Source organism: Triturus cristatus, chromosome 10 (genome assembly GCF_964204655.1).
Source record: "Triturus cristatus chromosome 10, aTriCri1.1, whole genome shotgun sequence".
NCBI lineage: Eukaryota > Metazoa > Chordata > Amphibia > Caudata > Salamandridae > Triturus > Triturus cristatus.
Window position 1 is genome coordinate 755,877,473 of NC_140593.1, and position 19,089 is coordinate 755,896,561.

The 19,089-nt window shown below is 50.4% G+C and overlaps 1 protein-coding gene across 2 annotated transcripts in view; it reads right to left on the reverse strand.

Moving 5' to 3' along the window:
• Positions 1-19,089, reverse strand: part of EEF2KMT (eukaryotic elongation factor 2 lysine methyltransferase) — a 238,467-nt gene that overhangs the window by 135,792 nt on the left and 83,586 nt on the right. For both annotated transcript variants that reach the window (XM_085628276.1, XM_085628275.1), the window contains exon 4: positions 328-429. In XM_085628276.1, coding sequence (XP_085484402.1) covers positions 328-429 — 102 coding nt within the window. The remainder of the gene's footprint in view (positions 1-327; positions 430-19,089) is intronic.

Here is a 19,089-nt window from a genome sequence, read left to right on the forward strand (position 1 = left end):
GTCCAGGAAGAGAATGGATGGGATGAAAGGGGCCCAGTCGATCAGTAACCAATTAGGACCACATGGATGAAAAATTTGCTATGTTATGACACATTTGGACAGTGCTCTTGTACAGTAATGTAAGAATTAATTTTGATATGCGATAATTGTGCTTCTTTGTATTAGTTTTATATGGTTGTCTTCGAACAAAATGTATGCTTTAAGTGTTGGTCAAATTATAGTTTGTTTTCAAACTTCCTAGAGTTAAGAGGAGTGGTAGTCACATCATACGAGAAAACACAACCTAATGTTACAAAAACAAAACAAAGTTGATTTCAAAATAAATACCAATAAGTAAATTTTGTGGCACTGGGTAGGCTCATCCATACTCAAGACATCACCAAGTGCTTCATACAGTTCATCGAGAGGCTCCACCACTGTCGATTCATGCTATGATGAAATAAGCAAAAGCAATCATTATAAAATATACAAACAGATCAAACTTTTTTTTATTTCATATTTGTATATTTGCCAAAAATATGGTAGTAAACAATTTAACACAAGAACAAGCCCTTAAGCCTACAGATAAAGAAAGGCTGATTTCACAGTAGATGTGTTAATCTCAAAGTCCTCAGTGAACAAATTTAAAGAGCTCATTAAAGCCACTGCCACATATTTTGAATATCCATTACCTCCAAACGCAACCAGATCAGAGTGAAGGACAAGACATTCATATCCTCTGCACGCAAATGTCTTGTCCCTGCACTAAAATTAAAACAAGCATTTGCAATGCAATAGGTCTCGCAATTACGTGAGTTTGCACTATTGGCATTGTAAATGAAAAAGCATTTTATTTATGTTTTGGTTTTTAAAATATAAATAAAAGGCAGTCATTTATAATGTCAATAGCTTAAACTCGCGTGAATGTGAGACCTATTGCACTGCAAATGCTTGTTTGTATTGGCCTTCTGAGAAGATGCATTAATGCAAGTACTTCTGTTTATGTAAATGTAGGTTAATAAATGTTCTCCCGTGCAGCATACCAAAACAATAGCACTTTGGTTTCAAGGTACAATCTGCCTGTACAAAGTTTCTGATCAGGGAGGCATACAGTGTAACAGGACAAACGATATTAACCCCTTCAGTGCCCATGACGAGCTGGACTCGTCATGGGCCGCGGTGGCGCTGTGCCCATGACGAGTCCAGCTCGTCATAGACCCCGCCCGCTAATGCAACGGCCGGCACTGGGCGGGGAAAGGGGCGGGCACTGAAGGGGTTAAAGTATTATCAAACGTATATTATATCGTGGGGGAGGGGAATAGTAACACCTCGGCCTTATACGTCACATTGGGAGACTAAATTTAACTACGCTTCGGTTGCTAAGTATTTCTACTGCAGACCTGCACTGTTTTTACATTTACCCATTCAAGCAAAAACAATATGCCATGCTACGATACTTAGTATTTGTATAACACATGTGTGCCATTGGTACGGCTTCATGGAGCTATGGCTTTCTGAAGAATACATATTTGCTAAGAATGAGTTTCTTTTCTTCCGGCACGCTCTCCTTTGGTAGGATTGAATGGGTTACTTTGTGTCCCAGTGTCCACGTGTGCTCATTTTTCCAACTTCTTCCGTGGGCCATTCGTCTCATCCTGTGTGTTGACAATTGACCAATTTAACAATACACACGAGCCTCTAGTTCTTACTGTGGCCTGGGTAAGGAGATGAGTCAACAATGAATATAGCCTCAGTCGGTGCTATATTGCTGCCAATATCCAGCCGGATAGAGGCACTTTTTAATATATACAATAGTGAAGTAATGAAACACAGAATGTAAGTCAAGTAACAGTGGGATACAAGCCTGTATCCGAAGACCTACATATCCAACAAACACATAAAAATGAAGACCAGTGTCTCTTATAAAAAATCAGTTCCAAAGATCCCTGACAGATCTAATCTTGGGTGCCCTTGTTTTGTCAAAATCTACTTCTTACTGTGGCACTCTCACCTGCAGGCCAATCTCAGTCCTCCTAAAGGCATACAGCACCTATGGAGAGTTGATGTGGCGTTACATCCAGAGCCCACTTTGGAAGTGGGGAAACTAGGTTTGTGTCCCAGCGCCGGCTTAACATCCTGTGATTCTAGTCAAACCACTTAATGTCTCCGTGCCTAAGAATGACCGAGTGTAATGTAACTGGTGCTCATGTAAAGCGCTTTGATGCCATTGGGCTGAGTTCGCACTATATAAAACTGCAAAAAAATAAATAAAATACACACGGAATTTTAATGTGGTATCCTAAAGGCGTCATGTTGTGGAATGGGTGTCAATTGAAGTGGTGTCCCCTTAGAGACATAACAAAAGCACCTGCAGCTCCAGGGCGAGCTCCAGGGGCTCCCTCCACGTACTTTGTAGGGGTGGAGGGGGGCTTACGTTTCGTTACCACTGTGCCCTCTGTGTCCTGGTTAGCAAGGATTTACCTGAGTTTGCGTGGTCAGTGTAGGGGTGGAGGTCTATGTTCATACTGGTATTATAGTAAGTTGTGGTTGGGTGTAAGTGGACTTTGAGGTGTTCTGCACATTTTAGAAATAGTGGGGATTCATGTGTGTGGTAAAGTTGTGGTGGTAGTGTTTGATATTGTCCTCGGGTGGTATGTTTGAGTGTGAATGTTTTGTGAGATAGGCATAGCGGAGTCTAGAGTATTGTGGCAGAGTCCGTTGAGCGGGGTGCGTTAGGGCATCATTTAAATTGGGGCGCATAGTGTTCTATGAGGATAAAGACTACGAGAGACGGATGTGGAGTGTGAGGTTGGTACTGATGGTCTGTGTAGTGCAGCTGTCAATTTTGGAGGGTTTTTGTGTTGTTGTTGATGGCGTGATATAGCTTCGTTCAACAGGTGCGGTGCGTGTTCTTGTTTCTATTCTTGATGTAGAATGTTGTAGCAATATTGCAGCAGATGTGTAGCTGAATGGGTGGCATTCTACATGTGATAGTGGAGTGTGAATGGTGAACGGTTGATAAGAGAGATCGGCGATGTATGATGACGATTAGCATAGAGGGTGGTTTTGGTAGGTGATGCAGGACTTAAGGACTACAAACCATTGATGGGTAGCATGAAGTCTATGGGATGCCCAGTGGCCAGGTGGTGGTGACGTAGTTCAGAATTTCATGAACGCTTGAAAATATGTGAATGGTTTAGGCCCGCTGCGGTTTTAGTATAATTTTGAAAATCAATACAATCAGCAGTCTTGCAAGAGTGACAGATACATTGGACAAACTATATTTAGTCGCTAGCTTTTAGGATCAATTGGGTCAATCGCTGGGTTGAAACAGCCTGAGAAAGGGACCAACGTTATTTGGCGGATATGAGTTCAGATTGGGTCCTATTGGAAGCAGATGTGGGCAGTGCTTATGATGGGAGCAGTTTTACGGCGCCTCGAAGTGCCCTTGCTATCAGCAGGCTGCAATACGAAATTCCCGCAGAAGGAAATGCATGTTGAATGAGACCTAAATTATTCTTAAGACCAATAAATGTTTGTGGCGGATGTTGGTTGCACCAATTTTTAATGTGCCTGTGTTATGCAAGGGTTATTGCAGGATCCGTAGTCTGACCCTAACAAGTTAATGCCATTTGGATAAGGGGCGGGCCCAAGAGGCTGGACGTGAAGCAATCTGCATCCCGACCTCCTCCGGACATTGGCAGACTCCGCGGAGCCAGCAATAATGGCATTTCCTAGTCCTGTGCATCGTGACAGTGGTATCAGCCAATCAAGTCACAATGGCACTCAGCGGGAGACTGTTCGAAAGAGACAGGGTGTTAAGAACCCCGAGACGCACACGGCGACACAGAGAAACAGGCTGATGCTGATGGGGAGACAGAGTTGAAAAGGCATGCAGAGAGTCAGGGTACCTGTGAGAACGGCGGCAGAGAAAGACAGCATGACACAGAGGTATGGATAGGACAGTGGGCCACGGCCGCACAACGTGGCGCGCTGTCAGGCACGCAAGGAGAAACACGAGGGTCACAGAGAAACTTTCAAAAACACTGACGGAAGAGTCGGGGGTGGCCAGCGAGACGCTGCGAGGAAGGAACATCTCAGTGGGATATCGAGAGAGATACATGAAGAGAGGATGAAAAGACAAACCGACACGGACACTGAGATAAAAGAGACTGGCACTGGAAGAAAGACACCGTTTGGCACAGAAAGAGCGTAAAGAGACAGCATCGGGGAAAACATGGATGAGCAGAGTGACATCAAGACGAACAAGCTGTCGCCATTACGCACACAGCAGCGTGTTTATTTTTGCATCGCGCTTTCACTTTAAGTGAAAGCCCAATGCAAAAATGAACACGCTGCTGCCTAAAGCACCCAGGTGTGCCGGGATCCCCCGGTCCTCCCCGTGACCGACTGCGCCTCTGAGCTCTGTGCCTGCCCGGAGTAAACATGATCCATCCCTCCACGCCTCCAAAGATAAGAAATATCGTCACAACAGCCGGCAAGCAGACAATCCAGTCCGGATAGGCCGGACGAAAAGGAGACAGGCCGTAAACAAATAAGCCTAATTTCCAATCGGAAGCCAGCGTTTTGCATAAAGGATGACGCCAGCCAATGAGATTGATGGGCGGGGCCTCAAGTCCCCTTCTGAAATCTCCTTGATCACAAGAGGTCTGACAGAGCGAGCAGCGCGCATGTGCTGCAACCCTAGGCAAGACCTAAAAATCCAGTTAGTGCTTGAAGAAGGATTTTTGTTTTCAGTTAAATCTCGATTAGTGAGGGAAGAGCTATCGTTGAACTTGAGATGTAATTTTTTTTACTCTGGGATGTGCAGAGCACCATGTGTGCTGACATCAAAGAGAGTGAAACTGAAAGCAGCAGGAACTTAAGTACCGGAGCCATTAGGCTTCGGCTACTTTCACTGTGACGGGTGCTGAGGGGCATAACTCAGCCCTCCCGAGCACTGATTACCATCAGAGATATACTGCTGGAAAGGGGAGAACGTCCCCTTTCCAACTGTACCTCGCTCTAGTGGATCCCTGCTTGGTGATCTCTGGAGAAGGGTGGTCCTAGAGTAGGAACCCATCCACTGACCACCAGGGATAGCCTAAGCAACACACCAAGGCATGGCAACTGCCTCCACCATGTGCGCCAGTGACAGTCTTTTCTGATTATCCCTATCCCTCCCCCTTGGGACGGCGACTTATCATTTACTCCAATCTGAAAGTCCAAAAGACACAGAAACAAAAAAATAAAATAACACAGGTGGTGGCAGTCCTGGGACTGGGCCTTACCATCAACCCTAAAGCCTTTTATGCACCCCTGGGGGATGGGGCACAATGTCTCCTAGATGTCAGGGAGATTTAAATAACAAAAATATGGGGGCAGCCCTTACTTCTATTGGGCCTCACCACTCACCCATAATGTCCAGTCAGTGCTTCCGAGGCCGACGACTCAGATGTGGAGGACATCACCTCGCGCAGAGGGTCGTGAGTACCCCCTCCCACACCCACGCCGATACCCAAAAAGGCATCGGTCACGCCTTCGGGCCTAGGCAAGACCAAGGATACTGCTTCTCACACCCCACCTTCGGGCCCGGTAAAGAAGCCTGTAAAGCCTTCCAGCAGCTCGGGCTCGAGCCAGCCTACCAGCGGTACCGAAAGACGCCCTTCGGCACCGAAGAAAAAAATCGGCCTCCACCTCCACACCGAGCCCAGCACCAAAGCCCTTGGTGTCGAAACCTGTCCTCCCGGTGCCGACCAAACATCACAAGGCTCTCGGCACCAACACTCCCGTGCCGAAGCCTCTTTCGGCACCGAACAAAAAAATCGGAGGTCCCGAAGAAGCACGGCTTAGACAAACCTAAAAAGCCGTCGGCCCCGAAAACCTCGGCGCCGACCGAACAACCAGTGTCGCAAGAACTTTTCACACCGGATCCTCTGCAAAAGACACTTACCAAGGATCCAAAAACTGGACATTTGACACTGTCTTCAAAAAAGAGACACTTGGGGGAGGAGCCTAGCGCTTGACCAAGATGGCCGCGTGAGCTTAGAGCTCCCGAGACCCTCGCGCCCTCCGTCGACTATCCTGTCTCTAATCCTGATGGTATGCATGGCACCGTGTTGCTGAGTTGTCAGGGAGGCGATTGATGCTACCCGCGGTCGGATCGCCCATCGGGAACCGGACTTACGACTGGCGGAAGATTGCGGCCTAACTCCCGGGGATGCCAGGGGCTAGAGTTGGCAGGATGCCCGACTCCTAGTTGATCAACAACGGCCTGGCGAGGTGTGAACTGTCGGACGGAGGTCCTCGCACTTTCACTTTCGCTTTCGTTCCCTTTGTCTGCCCGGACACTGTAGAGCTCTGGGTGGCTTTATTACCCCAAGGACGCTCGGCGGGCTGCTCACTCCTTATCCCTCTCTCTGAGAGGGAACAGTCTTAACTGCACTGGACTGCCCGGAGTCCATTATGTCGGGCAAAGCAGAAGGGGATCGGCTGAAGACTAAGTCCACCAGGCGGGGAACGTATTCCCAAGTCAACAGTATGGACCGCTATGCCCTCCTGAAAGCATCACCGAGTGGATCGAGCCAGGCACCGGATGCCCAGAAGGAGGACTCGCCTGGGACACCGGAGCTCTCCCTACAGGATGTCATGGGCGCGCTCGACGGGATGCAGACCTCGATGGGGAAACAGTTCGAGGCCCTGGCGCATAAGGTGGATGCCATCCTGGTAGATGTCAATCTGATCCGCTCGGACCTGGGCAAGACGAACGAGCGCGTTAAGAACCTGGACCACAAGACCACGGGCCTCACTGATGATGTTGCGGATCTGCAGACCGAGGTTCGGAAGCTGAGGGCCGAGAGTGACCTCGCCGCCCGCCGGCTGGAGGACTTCGAGAGCCGGGCCAGGCGCAACAATGTGCGCGTCATCGGGGTCCCGGAGTCCTCGTATGAGGCTTCGGCGGACCTGCTTGTGGAGGATTTGGTCCTCAATCATCTGAAGCCTAAGGGCCTTGGAAAGTTTTTTGCGGTGGAAAGGGCCCATAGGGTGCCGGGCGGGCGGCCTAAGGCGGGTGCCCCACCGCGGCCGATTGTCGCCCGGCTCTTTCATTTTCGAGATCGGGACGCTATTCTGCAAGCTTCGAGGGTGACGGGCCCAGTCCCCTTCCAGAATGCGTCGGTGAATTTTTATCCGGACTTCACCCAGCAGGTGCAGAGACAGAGACAGAGCTTCCTGGGGGTGAAGCGGAGACTTCGGGAACTGGATCTGAAGTATGCCATGCTTTTCCCTGCCAGACTACGGGTGGTGCATGAAGATCGGACGTTCTTTTTTGACTCTCCTGTTATGGCCGACGAATGGCTGGACGCTTTGCCCCGGCGACGGACGGGGGATGACACAGCCGAGCATGGAGACAGTGGCCGGGATGGACAGGGCTGAGATCTCAGAGCCGGCCTGCCTTGATTTGACCATACTTGAAGATTCGAACAGAGTGCAGTAACTGTGGAGGGTTGCGGGAGGACGAGGGGTGCTCTTTTCCTCCCTTAGGGTACTTTTTGTAGATTTTTTGTTTTTGTAGGGGGACAGGCACACTGCAAGTTGGGGGGGCTTTGTAAGCTGCAGCAGGGGTGCAGGGTGGGGGGAGTTTTGGGGATTTTGAGTTTGTTGTTGGGGGGTTTATTTCTGCAAGGCATGATGATTATCCTCAGGGCTGTTCCATGGTGGCTCCTCGGGTGTGGGGTGGGCCTCTTTCCGTTTGAGGATGGGGGGTAGGGGCTTAAGTGTTATAAGCTGGAATGTTAATGGTTTGGGGGATCGCATCAAGAGGGGGATTGTTTTGCAATTTTTGAAACGCTCAATGCCAGATGTTGTCCTGCTGCAGGAGACGCATCTCATAGGTAATATGTGCTATGCCTTGAATAGGAAGGGGTATAAATTCATTGCACACTCGGGATTCTCTTCTGGGTCCAGGGGTGCGGGCATCCTTGTTAGAGCATCGTTGCCTTTTGAGGTGGACTCCACCATTGTTGACGATAGGGGGAGGTTTGTGGCGGTGGCGGGGCGGTGGGAAGGAAGGACTTTGGTTTTGGTTTCGGTTTATGTCCCGCCGGCCCTGCAGGCCTCCACACTTGCTGAACTGGGCAGGGCTTTGCTGACTCTTCCGGGGGGAATGCTGGTAGTGGGAGGGGATTTCAACGCTGTGGGCTCCGGACTGTTGGATAGATACCCGCCCAGGGACACAGGGGGGGCTCAGAAATGGCTTCCAGACTTCCTGGATACGTTTGGTCTGATAGACTGCTGGAGGCTCCGGCACCCCACACAGAGTCAATACACGTTTCACTCCGGGGCGCATGGTAGCCTCTCCAGGATTGATTACCTGCTTACTCTGGCCGCACATGCCTCGTTGATATCCGAGGCGAGGCACATGGCACGCGGTATCTCTGACCACTCGCCAGTGTGGATCCGGCTGGATCTAGGTCGGGAGGGAGGAGGGAGGGTGGCCCCCATCAACCCATGGTATTTCCGAGACCCCAAGATGCGCAGCGCCCTGGTAAAGAAGGTGGATAATTACTTTAAGGACAATCTGGGAACCGTGGACTCGGCGGTGTCGCTGTGGAAAGCCTTTAAGACCGTGCTTCGGGGGGAAGCCCTCTCCCTGGTGGTGGCTGCCAAGAATCGGAGGGATGGCGAGGTGCGGCAAGTGGAGGAGGAGATCGCGGCCCTTGAGGGGGCTATGGAGGAGGAGGTTACAGAGTCCTCACTGCATGAGCTTTGCTTGAAGCAGGCGGAGTATAGGGACCTGGTTACGAACGCCGCTAAGACCCTCAGTAGGGAACAACAGGGCCGCCTGTATGACGTTGGTGATAAGGCAGGGAAACTCCTGGCGTGGTTGGACAGGAAAGAACGGGTCAATAGAGTGGTGCAAGAGTTGACGGGGGAGTGGGGAGAGGCGATTGTGGAACCTGAGGGGATTGTGAAGTGTTTCGCGGAGTATTTTCGTAGGGTTTATTCCTCTGTGTCGGACAGGCCGCCCGAGGACTCGTCTGAGCTCCTCCGTGATATCGAGTTGCCCTGCCTCTCTGACATAGATAGGGATGATTTGGATGGTGACATAACGGTTGACGAGGTGGCGGGGGCGATTCGCGCGTTAAACTCGGGTAAGGCCTCTGGACCGAATGGACTGCCGATCGACCTGTATAAACTGTTCCCGGATAGGGTCGCCCCTCACCTGCGCGCCATGTTTTTGGAGGCGCGGGGGGATGGGATCCTTCCGTTGGATCAGCGGCTGGCGTCGATCGTGGTGATACATAAAGAGGGTAAACCCCGAGATAGGTGCGCCTCCTATCGGCCCATTTCACTCCTCAACGCTGAGCCGAAAATTCTGGCCAAACTTCTGGCTACCCGTTTGAGTAGGGTGCTTGGCGATTTGGTCCACCCGGATCAATCTGGCTTCATCCCGCACCGAAACACAGCATTAAACCTTAGGCGTCTTCATGGCGTCATCGCCAGGGCGGGCACGCTGCGTGAACCGGCTATTGTGGCATCTCTTGATGCCACGATGGCCTTTGACACGGTGGAGTGGGCATACTTATGGGCCGTGCTGGCCAAGTTTGGTTTCGGTCGCGGTTTTGTGAGTTGGGTTCGGTTGCTGTACGAGGGGCCACTAGCGAATGTTGTGGTGAATGGTCGGGCATCTACTCCGTTTCAGCTTGGTAGGGGTACTCGGCAGGGTTGCCCCCTGTCGCCTCTGTTGTTCGCCCTCGCCCTTGAACCGTTGGCTGCGTGGATACGTTGGCACCCGGATATACGGGGCCTTCGGTGGTCGCCTGATCACGAGGACCGTATTTCGCTTTATGCCGATGATATCCTACTGTATCTTGCCTCACCTAAGAAGTCACTTATAGTGGTCTGTGACGTACTCGCATCGTTCGGTAGGAACTCGGGGCTTGTGATTAATTGGGGCAAATCGTACTTGTACGTTCTTAGTGGCGAGGTCCCACCGATCCCTAGAACATGTTCGATACAGGTTGCCCAGCAGGGTTTCGTGTACTTGGGGATTTTTATATCCATGGATCCTGCTGTGCGCTATGAGAGGAATCTGCTCCCCCCCCTTGGCGCGCTTGAGGCGAGATGTTGAAGGTTGGCGGAGGCTGCCGCTCTCCCTTGTTGGGCGTGCGGCCCTGTTCAAAATGATGTCTCTTCCCTGCTTCCTCTATGCCCTCCAGAACTCCTTGGACTGGGTACCGGCCAAATACTTTCGGGAGGTCGAAGGCCTCCAACGGACGTTGCTGTGGGATGGGCGGCCGCGAATAGCTATTTCAAAGTTGACGCTCCCATGGTACGATGGGGGCATTGCGCTCCCAGACATCCGACGGTACTATTGGGCCACGCAGCTGAGCGCGATCAACCACGGGTTTTATGGCCCTGCCCTCAGCCCTGGGTATGCCCTGGATAGGTGGCTGCTTCGTGGCGGCAACTACTACAGGGCGTTGTATTCGCGGTCCTTAGACTCGTCCCTCACGGGGCCCACAGGTGTGGCGGTGCGTGTATGGAAGATGGCGACTGATTCGTTGGGCTGGAAGGATAGGCTCACCCTCGCTACCCCATTGTTTGAATCGGAGAGATTGGGAAGACTCTGGCATACGAAGGGCTTTGATAAGTGGGACCTGATAGGTATATCCAAGGTGGGAGATGTGCTGTATAAGGGGAGGGTGAAGTCCTTCGAGGAGTTGCAGACTGAGTATGAGCTAGGGCCCTCAGAGTATTTCAGGTATATCCAGCTGCGTCACGCCCTCCGATCAGTCCTCGTGGAGGGTGAAAAGGTGCCGGAGTCCTCTCCCCTTGAGGACCGAGTCCTTGATGGTCATATGCCCGAGAGCACGATCTCGCTCATATATAAGAAGTTGATTAACGTCCGGGCAGATATGCTTTTGGGGCTGAGAGAACAGTGGACTAGGGATGGCCTTGAGTTGGATAATGAGGACTGGCAGTCAGCGGTTTCTTCTCCTAAGGAGGTTGCGATCCCGTCGCGTCTGAGGCTGGTGCAGCTTAAAATACTGCACCGGGTGTATGTGACGGGGCCAAGGCTGGTCCACATGGGATTTTCGGAGGACGGCCTGTGCAGAAGGGGATGTGGTATGGTGGGTACCTTCCTGCACGTCATTTGGGAATGTGGTGTCATTGTGGAGTTCTGGAGGAGAGTCCATGCAGTTATGGGGGAGGTGACGGGCACTGCGGTACAGCCGGAGGCGCGGTGTTGCCTCCTGAACGTCTGGGGGCCCACTGACCTCGATGAGGCGCAGACCCAATGGGTGACTCTGGGTAACATGGTAGCTAAAAGGGATATCGCGCGATTGTGGGGCTCCTCGGGACCCCCTACACTGACTGCGTGGAAGGAGAACATGGACTGGAGCATGTTTAGGGAGAAGACGGTCTACTGCTCTAGAGGTCGCCCCCGGAAGTGGCACGCCATCTGGGGGCGGTGGAACCAATACAGGGGGGGAATATGTCTTGCCCCGGATCTGGAACCTCCCGAGGAACAGCTTTCCCCCTGACCTACTTTCCAGCACAGTTTGGTTTTAGGAACCGTTTTGGGCCTCTGCTGTCCCCCTTCTTCCTCCGTACACAGTCTTGTAACTAGTAGATGAGTGGGGTCCGGCCTCCCCTGGGGGCTTTCGCCATGGGCTTTCAATGTTCTGCCTTGCTGGGGTTTGTTGTGAGTTTTTTCTGTGTTTATTTAAAATTGGACCTTTGCATTACTCTTTGAACTGTATTGGGGACACATCACTGTATTTAACTCTCAATGCTGCCGAACCTTCGGGCTGTCGGCTGAATAGCTGTGTCCTGAATTTTGAAATAAAGGTTTTCAAAAAAAAAAAAAAAAAAAAAAAAAAAAAAAAAGAGACACTTGGACAAACCAGCTACACCTCTACCTCCAAAGAGAAAGGACACTGCTACCTCCCCTTTTAGAGTGCCTTCCCCACCTCCTCCACCTCCTCCACCCTCCCCACCTCCTCCACCTTCTCCACCCCTGCCTCATCGCTCTCCAACCTTGTCTCCAGTCCCAGACGATCTAGGGGACCCTTACTATGATCCAGCAGATGTGCCACAAGACCCCACCCCTACTGGATCTCCAGACCCATGGAACGACTATAACAATCCGGACATCCCAGAGGTCCCACAGGATGACCTTTACCCATCTAGGCCATCCCCACCAGAAAAATCGTTAGGCTTTCACCACCTACTACAGAGGGCGGCACATTACCACGGGGTGGAGTTACATACTGACCCAGTGGAGGAAGATTTTCTCCTAGACACCTTCGATAATGCACATAGGTCTACTGCCATTCTACCTATGTTAAAGGGAGTAATCAAACATGCACCGGAGGTTTTTAAAGACCCAGTCAGGGCCAGGGTCCTAAACCCCCGTATAGAGAAAAAACTACAAAGCCGCCCCACAGTCCCTTCATACATTAAAGGCCCTGCACCATTGGATTCCTTAGTGGTATCTACAGCTAGGAAGCGTTTGAATTCTCAGGCGTCAGGCGAAACACCACCACCTGACAAAGAGTCCAAGCTCCTAGACGCGTCAGGGAAGCGCACTGCGTCACAAGTCGCCAATATATGGCGTATCGCCAACACGCAAGCGCTATTGGCCAGATACGACAGGGCGCATTATGATGAGTTAGAGACCATCATGCACCATCTCCCTGAAAAATACAGGAATAGGGCGAATGAATTGATCCAAGAGGGAAAAACAATAACTAATACCTCTATACGCTGTGCCCTAGATGCGGCAGATATAGCCTCCAGGGCCATAAACACCAGTGTCGTTCTCCGTCGTGATACCTGGCTCAGAGTTTCAGGTTTTAAACCTGAGGTACAAGCCTCTATATTGAACCACCCTTTCGACCAACATCATCTATTTGGGCCAAAAGTTGTTGAAGCCCTCGAAAAGATGAAAAAAGATACTGATACGGCGAAATCCATGGGAGCCCTACAGTTACACACTCCTAGGCGCTCTTTTCGCCGCTCTTCCTTTCGGGGCACAGGCAGGGGCTACTCCTCGGATAGTGCATCCAAGTCCTACAAATCCCCTCCTCAATCTACCTTCACAAAGGGTTATCAAAGAGGCGGATACTGAGGTAATAATAATAAAGCCAGAGGCAAGACAAATACCGCCCCCGCTCTGCCACACCACCTACCCAATGACTTTCCCCCGCTCCCTCCAGACCATTCCACTCCGGTCGGGGGCAGAATACAACATTTCCTTCACGTCTGGGAGACAATCACCTCACCGACAGATGGGTGACCCAAATTATTCATTCAGGGTATTGCCTAGAATTAACATCTACCCCCCCAAACATTCCACCGAGGCAACGCCCAATGTCTCAAGAACATGCCACGTTACTAAAACAGGAGGTAGTCTCCCTCCTGCAAAAACAAGCCATAGAGCAGGTCCCCATCAATCAACAAAATTTAGGGGTCTACTCCCTGCACTTTCTGATTCCAAAGAGAGACGAGACTCTACAACCTATCCTAGATCTCAGACCTCTAAACACTTACATACATTCAGACCATTTTCACATGGTAACCCTTCAACAGGTTCTTCCACTCCTCTCCTAGAACGACTTTCTCACCACTCTGGATTTGAAAGACGCATACTTTCACATTCAAATACACCATGCTCACAGAAAGTACCTCAGATTTGTAGTGGATGGGCAACACTACCAGTTCAAGGTGCTCCCGTTCGGGGTAACAACAGCACCAAGGGTATTCAGCAAGTGCCTAGCAGTAGTGGCGGCACATCTCAGAAGACAGCACATTCACGTCTTCCCGTATCTGGACGACTGGCTAATAAAAGCCACGTCCTACGAACAATGTGTGCAACACACCGCCGCTACAATCCAACTACTTCACCAGCTAGGTTTCACGGTGAACCACCAAAAGTCCCACATGGTACCATCAAACCCAAAACAATACCTCGGTGCCACCACAGACACCTCAAAAGCCATAGCCTATCCCAATCCTGCCAGGATTGCAAATATACAGGCTCTGCGTCAAAAATTCATGTCAACACTCTCTCCCAGCAAGGGTGTTTATGCAACTGATAGGGATGATGGCCTCTTGCATCTTCATAGTGCCCCATGCAAGACTCCAGATGTGTCCACTCCAATAGTGTTTAGCGCGCCAGTGGAACCAGGCCCAGGGGCAACTGACAGATCTGGTGTTGGTAGACGGTCGCACCCATCGCTCTCTGCAGTGGTGGAACACCACAAACCTTTCCAAAGGTCGACCGTTCCTGGACCCGGTCCCACAAATAATCCTGACAACAGACGCATCGCTCTCCGGCTAGGGAGCTCATCTGTTACATCTTACAGTACAGGGCACATGGACGCCGCAACAGAAGTTACTCCACATCAACCATCTGGAGTTACTGGCAATCTTCCTGGCCCTAAAATCCTTCCAGACACAGATTTCAGGCAAGGCAGTCCTCATTCGCACAGACAACATGACTGCCATGTACTACATTCAAAAACAGGGGGGCACACACTCTCCACAGCTCTCTCAATTAGCACAGAGCATATGGAGATGGGCAATTCCACAGAAAATCTTTCTCCTGGCCCAACACGTCCCAGGAGTCCAAAACACCATGGCAGATCTGCAACAGATTCACGAATGGGAACTTCACCCACAAGTTCTTCACCCGTTCTTTCAGATGTGGGGGCATCCACACATAGACCTATTCGCCACCCACGACAACAAAAAATGCCCAAGCTTCGCCGCCAGATATCCACACCCATTGTCCAAAGGCAATGCGATATAGATGAACTGGTCAAACAAATTTGCATACGCTTTTCCACCTCTCCCACTAATTCCATTAGTGGTGTGAAAGCTACAACAGCATTCCCTAACACTGATCCTAGTAGCTCCAACATGGGCCAGACAACCGTGGTACATCACACTGCTGGAACTCTCGGTAGTACCACACCAAAAGCTGCACCTCTCACCATGCCTCCTAACCTAGAACCATGGAGAGATCAGACACCCGGACCCAGCTCAGCTCAACCTTGCGATCTGGCTCCTGAGGTCCTAGAATTCGGATACCTTAACCTCCCTCCTGATTGCATGAATATTATCAGGGAAGCTAGACGCCCTACTACTAGGGCATGCTATGCTGCAAAGTGGAAAAGATTTGTTGTTTACTGCCACAACAACACAATCAATCCCTTAAATGTGTCCATACAGCACATCATATGTTACTTGCTCCATCTACAAAGGTGTATGTAACCTAGCATATACATCCATTCGGTTACACCTCGCAGCAATTGCTGCTTACTTACAGAACAGGCAGCACCTATCTCTTTTCAGGGTGCCTGCCATCAAGGCCTTTATGGAAGGCCTCAAAAGAGTAATTCCACCCAGAGTACAACCCTCACCTGTCTGGAACTTGAATATAGTTCTCACAAGGTTAATGGGACCCCCTTTCGAACCATTACATAAATGTGAGCTGCAATTTCTCACATGGAAAACAGCTTTTCTAGTGGCCATCACTTCCCTCAGAAGGGTTAGTGAAATACAAGCACTCACTATACAGGAACCTTTTCTCTAAATGCATCAGAACAAGGTTGTACTCCGCACCAACCCAAAATTTCTACCCAAAGTCATTTCTCCATTCCATCTAAACCAGTCGGTAGAATTACCAGTCTTTTTCTCACAACCTCAAACCGTTGCGGAAAGGGCTTTACACACACTGGATGTTAAAAGGGCCTTACTTTACTACATCCAAAGAACACAACCTTTCAGAAAAACCAAACAGCTATTTGTCTCTTTCTCTCCACCACATAAAGGCAACCCTATTTCTAAATCAGGGATAGCTAGGTGGATTGTAAAATGCATACAGATTTGCTACCACAAAGCAAAACGAACGCTATCTGTTCCCCCTAAAGCCCACTCTACAAGGAAGATAGGGGCTTCTATGGCTTTTCTAGGAAACATACCACTAGATGACATCTGCAAAGCAGCGACATGGTCAACACCGCACACTTTCACAAAACATTACTGTGTAGATGTGCAAACCAAGCAACAAGCTAGTGTGGGCCAGGCTGTACTAAAAACACTGTTCCAAACAACTGCAACGGATGCCGGTGGTCGCCGCTAGGGTTTGGGTACTGCTATATAATCTATGCACAGTGTATAATCTGCAGCTCATATGCCTCGAACGGAATATGCTACTTACCAGTATGCATCTGTTCTTGGCTGCAGATCTATACACGCCCACCCGCCTCCCCGGCTACCTGTATCCGTTCCAGTTTATCTTATTTAGATACAACACACATGGGTTTCTTTACTGTTACTACTACGCTCCATCTTTCCCTGCTGGTGAAAAACAATCTGAGGATGGAGCCGAAGCCCATGCGCAATACGAACCAAAGGAGGAGTCACCGACCTCGTGACTTCCAAAGACTTTCCAAGAGGAAAAACAAACTGCAAACATCCGGGCCCAACATCAGATGGCGATCTATGCACAGTGTATAGATCTGCAGCTCTACATGCCAAGAACAGATGCATACTGGTAAGTAGCATATTCCTTTTTTCCCAGGTTTATGTAACAGAAAACGTGGCCATTTCCAGACAACGGCTAAAGTCTTACCACACTAAATTCTCACACTTCTCCAGAGTGAAATGCTGTCTCCCACATGTGGGAGGACCCACTGTACATCAGAAGAACATTACAAAACTGAAACTATGCGATAACTTGATTCACAGCACACTAACATCACACAGTACAAGTAATGAGCGGATCTGGTTGCAGGCGATATGCCCAGTCATACACAAGGTGCTGTTTTTATCAAGAGAAGCGTTGGAACACTGGGTGGTAGGCATTTTGTCAATCCCCGTAGATTCTTGAACTTTCCTTCAAAAAAATTTAATAAAAATCCATTATTTTAGCAGGGCGCTCAGGTACAATAACATAATGGGATCCAAGCAGGCCACAACAAAACAGACTCCTCTTGAACACTAGTTTTCAGAAATGGCTGGGATTGATAGGTTTGCCTGTGTGCCAGCCAAGCCTGGGCCAAAACAGCACAGCTACCCATATCACTGGCGTGAGTAAATTTCAAAAGAAAAATCTTGACATTTTCATTGGCGTTTTGGGGCCTTTCCTGTTGTGGGTACTGTGTTAATCAGAAGTGTGAGAACCATGGGTGATAGGAATTTTGCTGATCCCCATTGATTCCAAAACTTTCCCTTAAAGAAAAGTGATGAAAATCCATGATTTTAACTAAAATGTGACCTCTGTCGGCAATCTGGGTAAGAAAACATAGTGCGATCCATGCAAGGCACACAACACTGCTTCCCCGTTTGTCTAGTTCACAAAAACACCTGGTTTTTGTATTTTCAATGGGTGCTGGACAGGCCTGGGCCCAAATACCAAAGTTACTCAAATTGCCAGAGCAAGTTAATTTTAAATAGAGAATCTTGATGTTACCTGATTTTGTTTTGATGCCTTTCTTGTTGCAGGTGATAGGCCCATTGTTAGACCTGTCAGCCCTTTGGGTGGTCCCTCCTCATCATTATTTATTTTGTCCCACTTTTGCCTCAAACCCTGTTTGAATTTTTCCTTTTTGGGAACCACCAGACTTTTTAGTGTTGCTGCAGATTCAGGGAGCCATTTTACCTACCCCTGAAACTTCTGTCTGAGGGCCTGGAGCACAAAATGGTGGCCACCTGTGACATCACCAGCATCCACTGGAACCTACCAGCACCTTCCAGAACATTCCAGAGCCCTGTGACAGTTGGAGGCGGTTTAGAATGTTGGGAGGCTAAGACAGAGAGTTGGCAGTTGGAGCTGGCAGTTGGCACCTGACTGGTGAAGAGTGAGCAGCAGAAACTTGAAGGAGGAAGGAGTGAAGCAGCAGGGGTGGAAACTTGTGCCTGGAGTGGGGTCCATAAACCCACCCTTGATACTAGTCCCTACTGACTGAGCCCAGCCTGGAGCCCTGTGTGGGAAGAAGCAAGAAAAACCATCCTAAGGACCTGGACAGCCGGAACAGGCCTTAGAAACAGAGAACAGCAAGATCCTGACCTGGAAACTGGTTTCCCTGGAGTCCGACGTCGAGTAGCCTGAGACCTGGAGCCCGAGGTGGAGAAGCGGCGCCGACTGGAAAGCAGACGTCGTACCCGGAGCCGCCAGAGGTCGAGAGAGGGCGCCGTCAGAGGTCGTGAGGAGTACCAGAGGTCGAGGAGGAAGTCACCCGAGGTCGAGTGAGCGGCGTCATCGGAGGAGTGAAGTCCGCCCTCCGGAGTCGCCGGAGACCGAGGTGAAGCGTGCCGGAGGTCGGGAGTGGAGATCGCACTCCGGAGTCGCCGGAACCGGAGAGAATCGTGCCGGAGGTCGGGAGTGGAGGTCGCACTCCGGAGTCGCCGGAAACCTAAGGAGAGGAGCACCGGAGGTCGGGAGTGAGGATCGCACTCCGGAGCCGCTGGAAGTCGACATCGAGTCAAGGCCGGTCGACGTCATCGAAGTTGAGGTCGCTATCGGACCGGAGTCGCCCGAAGTCGACATCGAGTAAAGACTGCCCGACGCCATCGAATCGGAGGTCGAGATCGAACCGAGGCCGCCGACATCGAAACCGGAACCGCCTACCGGCGTCGTCAAGAACTGACATTGCGCCGAGGCCGCCGACATCGAATCGGAACCGCCTCACGGCGTCGACACGACTCCAGCGGCGTCGGAGCATCAGAAAAAGGGCAGTAAGTGGAGTAGAGGGCGCCTAAGGCCCTGTGGAGACCTGAGAGACTGCTCTAAGGGGCTAGGGAGGTGCTGGAACCAACCTGACTGTGCCAGGGGGTGAGCTGAGACTAATTTAGAGGGGTTGTGTGGAGGGAGAGAGCCAGGCCTCTGGTATTCCCCCCTTGATCTACCTCAGTTTAGGCCTCAGCCTTGTCCAAGCCAGGGAGTAGACACCCTCAAGCCTTCCACATCCCCACAAGCTGTGCCTGGGCCAAATCAGCCCTTAGGAAGTCAAATGTGATCTGATTCTATGAGTGTCACTGTCAGCTTTTAATTATTTATTAGGGGCACTGTATTTATTGTATTTAACCTATTTA